The 13,111-nt window shown below is 46.1% G+C and overlaps 1 protein-coding gene across 1 annotated transcript in view; it reads left to right on the top strand.

The window, feature by feature from the left end:
* Positions 1-5,690, top strand: part of LOC149473695 (opsin-3-like) — a 96,766-nt gene extending 91,076 nt beyond the window's left edge. Inside the window, exon 4 of the mRNA XM_089674811.1 lies at positions 5,343-5,690. Within this exon, the coding sequence (XP_089530937.1) occupies positions 5,343-5,690 (348 nt within the window). The remainder of the gene's footprint in view (positions 1-5,342) is intronic.
* The last annotated feature ends 7,421 nt before the right edge of the window (positions 5,691-13,111 follow it).

The raw sequence follows: 13,111 nt of genomic DNA, 5'->3' as shown, positions 1-13,111 counted from the left end.
CCTGGCAGCAGCTATGGGAGGCCCGTAATCTGCCAGCACCCTATGACAAAAAATGGAACACACCAGCAGTGTGTGAGGAGACCTGAAAGTGGCACATGGCAGAGTGTGGCGATGGAGACAGCAGCAATGGGAGGCCGTACAGGGACCCATGAGACACTGTGGACCTGGCAGCAGCATGAGGAGGCGGTACAGGGGCCCATGGCAGATTAGGGGCCTGGCAGCAGCTATGGGAGGCCCGTAATCTGCCAGCACCCTATGACAAAAAATTGAACACACCAGCAGTGTGAGGAGACCTGAAAGTGGCACATGGCAGAGTGTGGCGATGGAGACAGCAGCAATGGGAGGCCGTACAGGGACCCATGAGACACTCTGGACCTGGCAGCAGCATGAGGAGGCGGTACAGGGGCCCATGGCAGATTAGGGGCCTGGCAGCAGCTATGGGAGGCCCGTAATCTGCCAGCACCCTATGACAAAAAATTGAACACACCAGCAGTGTGAGGAGACCTGAAAGTGGCACATGGCATGAGACACTGTGGACCTGGCAGCAGCATGAGGAGGCGGTACAGGGGCCCATGGCAGATTAGGGGCCTGGCAGCAGCAATGGGAGGCCCGTAATCTGCCAGCACCCTATGACAAAAAATGGAACACACCAGCAGTGTGAGGAGACCTGAAAGTGGCACATGGCATGAGACACTGTGGACCTGGCAGCAGCATGAGGAGGCGGTACAGGGGCCCATGGCAGATTAGGGGCCTGGCAGCAGCTATGGGAGGCCCGTAATCTGCCAGCACCCTATGACAAAAAATGGAACACACCAGCAGTGTGTGAGGAGACCTGAAAGTGGCACATGGCAGAGTGTGGCGATGGAGACAACCCACCGACTGTTTTGCTCGCTGCCAAGCTGCCACCCTCTTCTCCTGATGATGCGGAAGCAATAGCCTGATGACGACGAGGCTGCCAAGTGCGATCAGCCTCATCATCATCAATTAGGGTCTCCGCCTCACTACTAGCCCTCTCGGCTTTGTGTGGGTCAGGAGACAGACCTGTCTCTAGACCGGCTACCGAGCCACTCTCCTCGCCACTACTTCTTCGCCTGGCTGCTGAAGAGGCGGATGTCTCCCCCCGTTCCTGACCGCCCTCTAACTCTTCCTCACTGTACTGGATGACACCGGGAGCACTGGCCTCTGGCTGCGAATAGTGCTGCCTCGACCCCTTCCTCTGCTGCCACGTCTGCTCGCTCCTAAAACATTGCCTCCTCTGCCACTCCTCTGCATGTTGTCTGACATACTCTTTAATTAAACGATTCTGTGTCCCTGAGTAACAATTCTGTGTCTGTCCCTGAGTAACAATTCTGTGTCCCTGAGTAACGTTTCTGTGGCCCTAAGTAACAGTTCTGTGGCCCTCAGTAACAATTCTGTGTCCCTCAGTAACAATTCTGTGTCCCTCAGTAACAATTCTGTGTCCCTCAGTAACAATTCTGTGTCTGTCCCTGAGTAACAATTCTGTGTCTGTCCCTGAGTAACAATTCTGTGTCCCTGAGTAACGTTTCTGTGGCCCTAAGTAACAGTTCTGTGGCCCTCAGTAACAATTCTGTGTCCCTCAGTAACAATTCTGTGCCTGTCCCTGAGTAACAATTCTGTGTCCCTGAGTAACAATTCTGTGTCCCTCAGTAACAATTCTGTGTCCCTCAGTAACAATTCTGTGTCTGTCCCTCAGTAACAATTCTGTGTCTGTCCCTGAGTAACAATTCTGTGTCTGTCCCTGAGTAACAATTCTGTGTCCCTGAGTAACGTTTCTGTGGCCCTAAGTAACAGTTCTGTGGCCCTCAGTAACAATTCTGTGTCCCTCAGTAACAATTCTGTGTCCCTCAGTAACAATTCTGTGTCTGTCCCTGAGTAACAATTCTGTGTCCCTGAGTAACGTTTCTGTGGCCCTAAGTAACAGTTCTGTGGCCCTCAGTAACAATTCTGTGTCCCTCAGTAACAATTCTGTGTCTGTCCCTGAGTAACAATTCTGTGTCCCTCAGTAACAATTCTGTGTCCCTCAGTAACAATTCTGTGTCCCTCAGTAACAATTCTGTGTCTGTCCCTGAGTAACAATTCTGTGTCTGTCCCTGAGTAACGTTTCTGTGGCCCTAAGTAACAGTTCTGTGGCCCTCTAACAATTCTGTGTCCCTCAGTAACAATTCTGTGTCTGTCCCTGAGTAACAATTCTGTGTCCCTGAGTAACAATTCTGTGTCCCTCAGTAACAATTCTGTGTCCCTCAGTAACAATTCTGTGTCCCTCAGTAACAATTCTGTGTCCCTCAGTAACAACTCTGTGTCCCTCAGTAACAATTCTGTGTCTGTCCCTCAGTAACAATTCTGTGTCTGTCCCTGAGTAACAATTCTGTGTCTGTCCCTGAGTAACAATTCTGTGTCCCTGAGTAACGTTTCTGTGGCCCTAAGTAACAGTTCTGTGGCCCTCAGTAACAATTCTGTGTCCCTCAGTAACAATTCTGTGTCTGTCCCTGAGTAACAATTCTGTGTCTGTCCCTGAGTAACAATTCTGTGTCCCTCAGTAACAATTCTGTGTCCCTCAGTAACAATTCTGTGTCCCTCAGTAACAATTCTGTGTCTGTCCCTGAGTAACAATTCTGTGTCCCTAAGTAACGTTTCTGTGTCCCTAAGTAACGATTCTGTGGCCCTAAGTAACGTTTCTGTGGCCCTAAGTAACGTTTCTGTGGCCCTCAGTAACAATTCTGTGTCCCTCAATAACAATTCTGTGTCTGTCCCTAAGTAACAATTCTGTGGCCCTAAGTAACGTTTCTGTGTCCCTAAGTAACGATTCTGTGGCCCTAAGTAACGTTTCTGTGGCCCTAACTAACGATTCTGTGGCCCTAAGTAACGTTTCTGTGGCCCTCAGTAACAAATCTGTGTCCCTCAGTAACAATTCTGTGTCTGTCCCTAAGTAACAATTCTGTGGCCCTAAGTAACGTTTCTGTGGCCCTAAGTAACGGTTCTGTGGCCCTCAGTAACAATTCTGTGTCCCTCAATAACAATTCTGTGTCTGTCCCTAAGTAACAATTCTGTGGCCCTAAGTAACGTTTCTGTGGCCCTAAGTAACGTTTCTGTGGCCCTAAGTAACGGTTCTGTGTCCCTCAGTAACAATTCTGTATCCCTCAGTAACAATTCTGTGTCTGTCCCTGAGTAACAATTCTGTGTCCCTAAGTAACGTTTCTGTGGCCCTAAGTAACGGTTCTGTGGCCCTCAGTAACAATTCTGTGTCCCTCAGTAACAATTCTGTGTCTGTCTCTAAGTAACAATTCTGTGGCCCTAAGTAACGTTTCTGTGGCCCTAAGTAACGTTTCTGTGGCCCTAAGTAACGATTCTGTGGCCCTCAGTAACAATTCTGTATCCCTCAGTAACAATTCTGTCTGTCCCTGAGTAACAATTCTGTGTCCCTAAGTAACGTTTCTGTGGCCCTAACTAACGATTCTGTGGCCCTAAGTAACGTTTCTGTGGCCCTCAGTAACAAATCTGTGTCCCTCAGTAACAATTCTGTGTCTGTCCCTAAGTAACAATTCTGTGGCCCTAAGTAACGTTTCTGTGGCCCTAAGTAATGTTTCTGTGGCCCTAAGTAACGATTCTGTGGCCCTCAGTAACAATTCTGTATCCCTCAGTAACAATTCTGTGTCTGTCCCTGAGTAACAATTCTGTGTCCCTAAGTAATGTTTCTGTGGCCCTAACTAACGATTCTGTGGCCCTAAGTAACGTTTCTGTGGCCCTAAGTAACGTTTCTGTGGCCCTCAGTAACAAATCTGTGTCCCTCAGTAACAATTCTGTGGCCCTAAGTAACGGTTCTGTGGCCCTCAGTAACAATTCTGTGTCCCTCAATAACAATTCTGTGTCTGTCCCTAAGTAACAATTCTGTGGCCCTAAGTAACGTTTCTGTGGCCCTAAGTAACGTTTCTGTGGCCCTAAGTAACGATTCTGTGGCCCTCAGTAACAAATCTGTGTCCCTCAGTAACAATTCTGTGTCTGTCCCTAAGTAACAATTCTGTGGCCCTAAGTAACGTTTCTGTGGCCCTAAGTAACGATTCTGTGGCCCTCAGTAACCATTCTGTATCCCTCAGTAACAATTCTGTCTGTCCCTGAGTAACAATTCTGTGTCCCTAAGTAACGTTTCTGTGGCCCTAACTAACGATTCTGTGGCCCTAAGTAACGTTTCTGTGGCCCTAAGTAACGATTCTGTGGCCCTAACTAACGTTTCTGTGTCCCTAAGTAACGTTTCTCTGTCCCTAACTCTCTCCCTGAATACAGCCAGGTCTGCCTCTGTTGAATGACTGGAGGCAAATGGAGAATTCTAAAATGGCCGCCATTTATAGCTCGACCATTACACTGTGCTGGCTGGCTGGCTGCTGATTGGCTAATGCGATCACATGTCATGAATGAATGCATTATGGGTCAGCGCGCCTTGTCTGCGCGCCTTCCCAGACATCCCCGCTCCGTCGCCGCACATGTCGCCGCCATTTTAGGAAAAATTTCCTAATATTCGAAACGAATTCCACTTCGCCTACTTCGATTCGCTCATCTCTATTGCCCATCATTGAAGTTGAAACAAATTCCTTTTTTCATAAACTGACACTGTACTGGATGCGACACTGGCTGGCTGTTGTGAATAAGCAGTTCCTTTTGGGAGAAAAAGATTCAGCCAAAGGCCGACATCCTTAATCCCCACTTTAAATAAGAATGAACAGAGAGTTTCTGGCAAAATGACTCATCGTATGAAAACCAAGCCATACCGCCGACATTCTTGTACACCTCCAAAATAACATCTAAATACTGGAAAGTTCCAGAACTTTTTTGCCGGAAACTTCTCACATAACACGTTAGAAAAGATACAGAAGGCCTGTAACCAGTTGTTAAAAGACCTGGTCACATGTCTTCTCCTGTCATCATCTGATTTATCACTATCCTTTTTATCTGATTTTGCAATAAATTCTTTGGCTGAGGGAAGGAGGGATAACATATCCACAATTCAGGGGGCATGGTCTCAGCGGCACCCAAGATGGATGCTATGAAGTGAGGCTCTGGTACAGAGAGGGAGAGTCTAGCCACCTTGCAAAGCTTATTAAGCACAGTTGGCCATGGGGAAGATAGCAAGAGCTCCATCTCAGCCCCGATCTCAGCATTCGTAACTGGCACGGCAGCTTCCACCTATGTTCCAGTCCCAGCACGGAGATGCACACAGGTGGAGCTCCCTGCCGCCTCAGGCTACAACAGCACAGACCTCCGCACAAGCCTCTGCCACGAATTCTGGAGCAGGGGATTCGCTGACCTCTGTGTTAGAAATCTTCCAACAGATGCTGCGGATGGCTGACTTACACAATATCGAGGCGGATATCAAAACTACTTTCACTGAACTTAGAGAAGATCTCAGGTCAGTTACTGCCAGGATTACAGACGCTGAACACGCGGTAACGCACCATGACACAGCGATCACAGACATACAATCCACAGTGGCACACCATAACCTTCAGCTAATAGAAATGCAATGCCATATGGAAGACTTGGACAATCAGGACTGGAGAAGGAATTTGAGCGTAAGAGGAATACCAGAATCAGTAGCAGCAGAACAGATACCCCAGGCCCTGCAAGCTTTATTCAATGACCTGCTGGAGCAAACTTGGGATTCACCGGTCACATTTTAAAGGGCACACAGACCCTTAAGGACCAGGGGAAGAGACACTGACCCACCTCGAGACATTGTTTGCTGTTTTAATGACTTTCACCTTAAGGAAGAAGTTATCCTTGCAGCACGTGATCAAGAGGAATTTCCATTCAACGGGTCTGAAGTCCAGGTTTCTCAGTACTTATCCCAAATTACCCTCTGTAATCTCAGAGCGCTTAGACCCCTCCTAGAGGCACTCAGAAAACACAAGATACCATATAGATGGAGGTTCCCGTTTTGTATGACAGCCACACACGCAGGCCGCACGGCAACACTCCGTTCTCCTGTCACAGGGCAGAATAGTGAGCTGATTGATCCCAGCACATAAACTCAGAACTGCCGCAGGTCTTGCTCTTCTCGCCAGGGCCCTTGGTGGCGGACGACGGAGAGCACGGAGGATCCTTTCAATCTTCCACTGCCTTAGAGGAAGATGTGTAATAGTTCTATACCTGTATTAAAATTCCTGTAATAGTTCCTCTGATTTAGGGGAAGGAGAACCACTGAGAGTATGATTCCCTCATTTGTATATACCGTATAACACTGGCTTTGATTGGCTTTGAATGTCTTTATTTGAGGGGGATGGAGATAGACAGCTATGGCTCCAATGACTTCCTTTCACAATCTCTGGAGGAACCTTTATAATTGTTCATTATCACATTTTTGCCCCCGTGGCTGTCTGCCTCCTTTCCCCCATGTGTCTTCTTGTTTGCGTTGTTGTGTGGTCTACTCTTACATATGCCCATTGCTGACTTCTATGTTATTATGATGATTGTTATAATTATCCCACCACACAATAGTTATCAGGGGCCAGTTGTATTGTACATGTTCTTTTTCCTCTATCGGAGACTTTCTAATGTTGGCAACAATTATTTTGCAATGACCTGCTAAGCAAAATCTATGCTTCCCCAAAATGGAGTCTTAAGAGAATATTGACATTCCTATTATTGATTAGTGCTAAGGATTGAGGATAGTTCTTCTGTGTCCCGCTGCCCTTGTTCTAACGGGGTTAGCAGAATGTAATTTGCTTTAGCCCCATACACTATACAATGCCAGCGTTAGGCATTGTCCTCAATCCTGTGGCACTTCAGATCCGGGCTACTTTCCTATGACTTGGAATTATTGAGGTAGGCTGTTTCCCATAGCTTATATATCCTTGCAACGCTATATTACCCATATGTGGTGATTATTATTGTTTTTTGTGGCTGCTACCCCATTGTGTCAAGCATAGCTCATATGTTCATATTTTAAAGTGTGTGTTATGGTTGGTGTTTTAGCTGACATGGCAGGCTCTGTCTCTCTCTGTATATTTTGTGTTTTTGCAATTTTGTAATTTGAGATTGCCGCTCTGTATTTTGATCCTTTCCTTGTGGTTGCCACCAATTTTTACCACCCCCATAGTGTGGCGGGGTCCCCTTTGAGGGTTTACTTCCCCTCAGGGCACTTATCATGTGGGTGGGGCTGGGTGTCGGGAGCAGATATGGCCTACAGTAGCTCCAGGGCATCCGACTTGGAGTATAAATTCCTCTCCTTCAACGTCAAAGGCCTCAACATGCCAGAAAAGAGAATCATGGTATTTCAGGACTTACACAAGAAAAGATGTCAGATAGCTTTTTTGCAAGAAACCCATTTCCACTCTGATAACATTGCCCAGCTTTCTGATTATCTCTTTCCTACAGTCTACCAACCCACAAATCCCCTTGCTAAATCTAAGGGTGTTGCGATTTTGTTCTCCCAGCACACGCTATTCAAATTAGAGCACCGACTAGCTGATGAGGACGGTAGGTTCCTTTTTCTGAAGGGGATGTTATCCTATAAGCCTATCACCCTAGCCAATATATACAGTATAGCCCTAACTTTAATCAGGTCACTTTCTTTAGACAGGTCTGTACTCTCCTTCTTAACTTTAAGAAAGACATCTTAATCCTAGGGGTGGACTTTAATGTCCCTTTAACCCCTATGCTGGATACTTCCAATAGGACTTTAGTTCTCCCATACAGAGCTCTAAGGAGCAATAAGAAATCCCTGATTGAGCTAAACCTTCATGATACATGGAGAACACTGTACCCTGCAGCGAAAGAATTTACATTCTTTTCTCCCCCCCAAAACAAATACTCTAGGATAGACTATTGGTTCTTGTCTCAATCTGACCTACATTATCTGAAGGACGTGTCAGTAGATCCAAAAGTTATTTCTGACCATAATTCTATTTCCCTGACACTGACTTTCCCATCCACAGAATGGCGTACAAAACTTTGGCGCTTAGATGCCTCTCTTTTGAAAGACCCAATAGACTTTAGTGAGCTTCAAAAGTCTCTGCAAGAGTACTTCCAACTTAACAACTCTGATGAAGTCCCTCTTATGACCCAATGGGAAGCACATAAATGTGTCATCAGGGGAGAATTTTTGGCCTTAGCATCGAAACGTAAAAGGGAGTCACAACATCATATTGAGGATCTCTCTAACAGTATTTGCATATTGGAACAGACACATAAACATTCACAGCTTCAAGCCACAGTCGCAGAGCTTACAAAACTTAGGAAATAATTGAGAGAAGCCTTGGATCTTAAAGCTAGATGTAGAATTACCCTAGGTCAGAAATTCTTCTATGAACACAGCAACAAAAGTGTCTGCCTCTTGGCTCGTATGTTGGTGTCCAAATGGTCCACAATAGCTGTAGAAAAAATCTGCAATGCTTCGGGATCGGTATGTGAGGCTACTACAGACATAGCGAATCAATTTCAAACATATTATGAACATCTTTACAACACCAAGGATGACACCATTACCTGCCCCTCATCTGAGCAGCAAACTCAGAAAATACGAGCTTTTCTCAAACAATTTGCACCCTCGATCCTATCCACCATAGATGCTCAGACACTGGAAGCACCCCTGTCCGAAACGAAGCTTTATAGGGATCTTGGCCCGCATTTTGTGAAAGCCTTTAATTATTTTAATGACCACTCACCTCCCAAGAGCCTCCTTGCAGCACATATTACAGTTTTGCCAAAATTAGGGAAAGACTCAAGTATAGTATTGAATCACAGACCGATTTCACTTCTAAATGTAGATGCCAAACTCTGTGCTAAAATCCTGGTCAACCGCCTTCTGCCCTTTGTAGCGACCTGGATTTCCCGAGCACAGGTAGGATTTTTGCCTAGTCGAGAGGCAAGGGACATTCTTTGAAAGCAATAAGCATTCAGGCTTGGATCAGATGGAACAACACAGGGGCCTTTTCCTGTCCACAGACTCAGAGAAGGCCTTTGACTGCATTGCATGGGACTATATGGAGGAAGTACTAAAGGCGGTTGGACTGTACTCTATAATGTATAGCAGGATTATGACTCTGTATTCTAATCCATCGGAGTCAAGGTTATTGGCTTCCTTTCTGACTCTTTTGACATACATAACGGAACACGGCAGGGATGCCCACTGTCGCCTCTAATCTTTATCTTATCTTTAGAACCCTTCCTTAGGAGTTTACAAGCAGACACCAACATTAAGGACTTTCAAATAGCGGATAAAGAATACAAATATGCGGCATACGTAGATGATATTCTTTTGTTGCTTTGAAAACCGCGTATGACGTTATCAAACCTCCTGGATGCATTTAAAGAGTTCTCTTCCCTTTCCAACTTTAAAATTAAGTACTCTAAGTCCTATGCACTGGGCATTAACTTGTCGGCTAAAGAAATTTCCTTTTATAAAAGGGAATTTCCTTTTGTGTGGAATCCGGAAAGAATCACATATTTAGGAATAATACTTCCAGCGGATCCTAGCGATTTATATTATTATTATTATGATACAGGACTTATATAGAGCAGACAGTTTGCTCAGCGCTTTACACAATGGAGGGAGACATTACAGTAACAATACAGTTCAATACAAGAGGGATTAGAGGGCCCTGCTCCTTGGAATTTACAATCTAGGAGGGAGGGGATAGTGGTACAAGAGGTAATTAGCTGTGGGGGATGGAGTGGTAGGAAGAGTAGAGGATTGCAATATTAGCTGGGGTCGGGGTAGGCTTCCCTGAAGAGATGGGTTTTCAGAGTGCACCTGAAAGTGAGGAGAGTAGGCGATAGCCTGATAGATTGGGGTAGGGAGTTCCAGAGGATGGGTGAAGCCCTTGAAAAGTCCTGGAGACGAGCATGGGAGGAGGAGACAAGGGAGCTAGAGAGTAGGAGGTCTTGTGAGGAGCAGAGAGTACGGTTTTGGTGGTATTTAGAGACAAGGTTGGTGATGTAATTAGGGCAGTGTTATGAACGGCTTTATACGTCAGTGTTAGTGTTTTGAATTTTATCCGCTGGGCAATTTGAAGCCAGTGGAGGGATTGGCACAGAGGGGTGGTAGATACAGAGCAGTTAGTAAGGTGAATGAGTCTGGCAGCAGCATTCATGATGGACTGGAGCGGGGATAGCCTGCGATGAGGTAGGCCAATGAGGAGGGAGTAGCAGTAGTCAAGGCTTGATATAATAAGGGAGTGAATGAGTTGCTTAGTGGTTTCCGAGGTTAGGAATGGTCGTATCTTGGAGATGTTGCAGAGGTGAAGTCTACATGAGTTTGCCAGCGATTGGACCTGGGGCTGAAAGGACAGATTGAAGTCTAGGATTACGCCTAGTACCCTGGCATGAGGGGTGGGACTGATGATAGTGCTGTTGATCTTGATGGAGTCAGTGGGGGGGGGCACAGGCTGGGGGGAATTCTAGGAGCTCAGTTTTGGAAAGGTTGAGTTTGAGGAAGTGGAGTGACATCCAAGCCGATATGTCACTTAGTAGGCTGGTGATGCGATTGGAGACTGAGGGGGTGAGGTGAGGGGTAGAGAGATAGATTTTTGTGTCGCGGCATAGATATGGTAGTTAAAGCCGTGGGAGTTTATCAATTGGCCAAGGGAGGAGGTGTAGATGGAGAAGAGGAGGGGTCCAAGGACAGAGCCTTGAGGGACCCCAACAGAGAGAGGGAGTGAAGGGGAGGTGACAGCGTTATAGGTAACACTGAAGGAGCATTGCGATAGATAATAGGAGAACCACAATAGAGCAGAGTTTCTGAGGCCAAGAGAGGGCAGTTTTTTTAGGAAGAGGGGGTGGTCAACTGTGTCAAAAGCCACAGAGAGGTCGAGTAGTAGGAGTATGGTATAGTGGTCATTGGTTTCGGCGGTTAATAGGTCGTTGGTGAGTTTGAGTAGGGCAGTTTCGGAGGAGTGTAGGGAGCGGAAGCCTGACTGTTAAGGGTCAAGAAGGTTGTTGTCGGTGAGATGGGAGCTCAGGCGATTGTAGACTAAGCGTTCTAAGAGTTTAGAGGTGAATGGCAGCAGGGAGATGGGTCTTAAGTTGTTCAGGTCGGTGGGGTCAAGGGAGGGTTTCTTAAGTATGGGAGTGATGTGTGCGTGCTTTAGAGGGGAGGGGAAGGTACTGGTGGAAAGGGAAAGGTTGAAGATGTGAGTGAGGGAGCATAGGATGGAAGAGGAGGGGCACTACGTTCCATTGGTCAAAAATATTGGCCACAACCTTTTACAGTGGCAGTCCCAACCCCTGTCCTGGTTTGGATGGACAGCGGTGATTAAAATTAACATTTTACCCCGCTCATTGTATGTAATGCAGGCCATTCCGATTTCTTTACCCAAACAGTTTTTTGCACATCTTCGCACAAAATTTTGCAGATTTATTTGGCACCAAAAAGCTCCTTGTATATTTGATTATTTATCTTTGCCAAAATCTAAGGGAGAGATTGGTCTGCCTGACATTCAAAAATACTGCTGGGCCATTCAGCTGGCCCGAATAGTTGATTGGTCAGTCCATAACCAGTCTAAGGATTGGGTGGGGCTGGAACAAATTTTTTTCAATATGCCTCTTGCCTCTCTTCCTTGGACACCATTGTGCCTCTGGAAAACTACTATAAAGGATCATCCTTTCGTTTTGTCCACACTGAAATGTTTTTCTGCTGCAGTGTCCAATTGCCAAATCTCCTCAAACTTAGGCCCTTTAACCCCTATCCGGTGGAATCCAGACTTTCTCCCAGGTGAATCTGTTACATTTCCCCATTCTAATTGGCCCACATCTTCACAGCTTTTTCCATAAAGGCACGTTTGCTGACAGAACATATCTGTTGACACAACACAAAGATTCCACAATACCTTTTTGGGTGTATTTCCAAATTCAATACTTCCTAAAAGCCTCACGCCACTATGGAGAGTATGGGTGGCTAATTCTCCCTTTCGAATCTATTTGTTCACGTAACTCCCCCCAGCACCATATGATCTCGACCATCTACGCTCTTTTACATGATCACATTCCACCAGGCATGGGCCTTGTTTGCAAAGCATGGGAAAGAGACTTGAACTGCTCTTTTAGTGAAGAGGAATGGGAACACATACATCTGCTGGCCCATAAAAACTCACTCAATGTTTCTGTACAAAAAAAAAACGCTTTTAAATTGAAATATAGGTGGTATAGGGTACCCCAAGTTATTCATAAATTTTCCCAATCGACAACGGATAAGTGCTGGAGGACTCAATCTGAGGTGGGTTCATTTCTCCACATCTAGTGGTCTTGCCCCCTCCTTTCAAATTACTGGCACAGGGTACATGATATTATTACAAGTGACAGGTGATGTAGTAACATTCTCTCTGGCTCAATACATGTGACCAGCCAGCCATTTGATAGCTACAAAAGATCACTAACATCGCAGATGATAAATGCTGCTTGAATGTGCATACCTATATTTTGGAAAACTAATAAAGTTCCTAGCCTGAGGGATTGGCTTGGTAGACCGAATAGGATAGTGGAAATGGAGGTATTGATTTATATTTCCCAAGACAGAATAGCCTCCTACACTTCCACTTGGGCATGTTGGATCCACTTCCTGACCATGGACATCTACAAACAAATTATGTCCTGAACAAACTGACCTGGGTCTCTATTCTTTGTTTCTTACTTACTGGTACCCCTTGGAGGTTCCTACTGTTGGACTTTGAGGTGAAGAGAGTATGAACTTGCTGAAAACTACTGGATGTGAGATATCCATGAGATCTCAAGCCACCGGTAGTAAAGTGATACCTCCTTTAACACCGGGTTGTCTCCAATTTCCTCCAGGGCAGCTGATACATAAGTGAGTAATTGGAGCTCAAGTCTCTGGGGAGCTTCCTGTCCTGGGATGGCCGGCAACCCTCCCCCGCGTGCGTGACTGGGAGATTTTCCCTACCCAACCCCGCTCTCCTCCTTTTCCCCCTCCTCATCTTTCCCATTTTTCCCTTCCCTCTTCTACTTCCCCTCTCTCCATCCCTTTGGTGTGTGTGTGTGTGGGGGGTTGTTGTTGTTTTTTTGGGGGGGTTTGCTTTTTTTCCACTTCCCCTGTTCTGTTAGTAGATCCTGCTCAGATGCTCACACACTGTAGTTAACAGGAGACATT

The sequence above is a fragment of the Staurois parvus genome, unplaced genomic scaffold (genome assembly GCF_062004578.1).
Source record: "Staurois parvus isolate SC_StPar_1 unplaced genomic scaffold, SC_StPar_1.0 ptg000012l, whole genome shotgun sequence".
In the NCBI taxonomy this organism is placed as follows: Eukaryota; Metazoa; Chordata; class Amphibia; order Anura; family Ranidae; genus Staurois; species Staurois parvus.
This window is presented reverse-complemented; position numbering and strand designations above follow the sequence as displayed.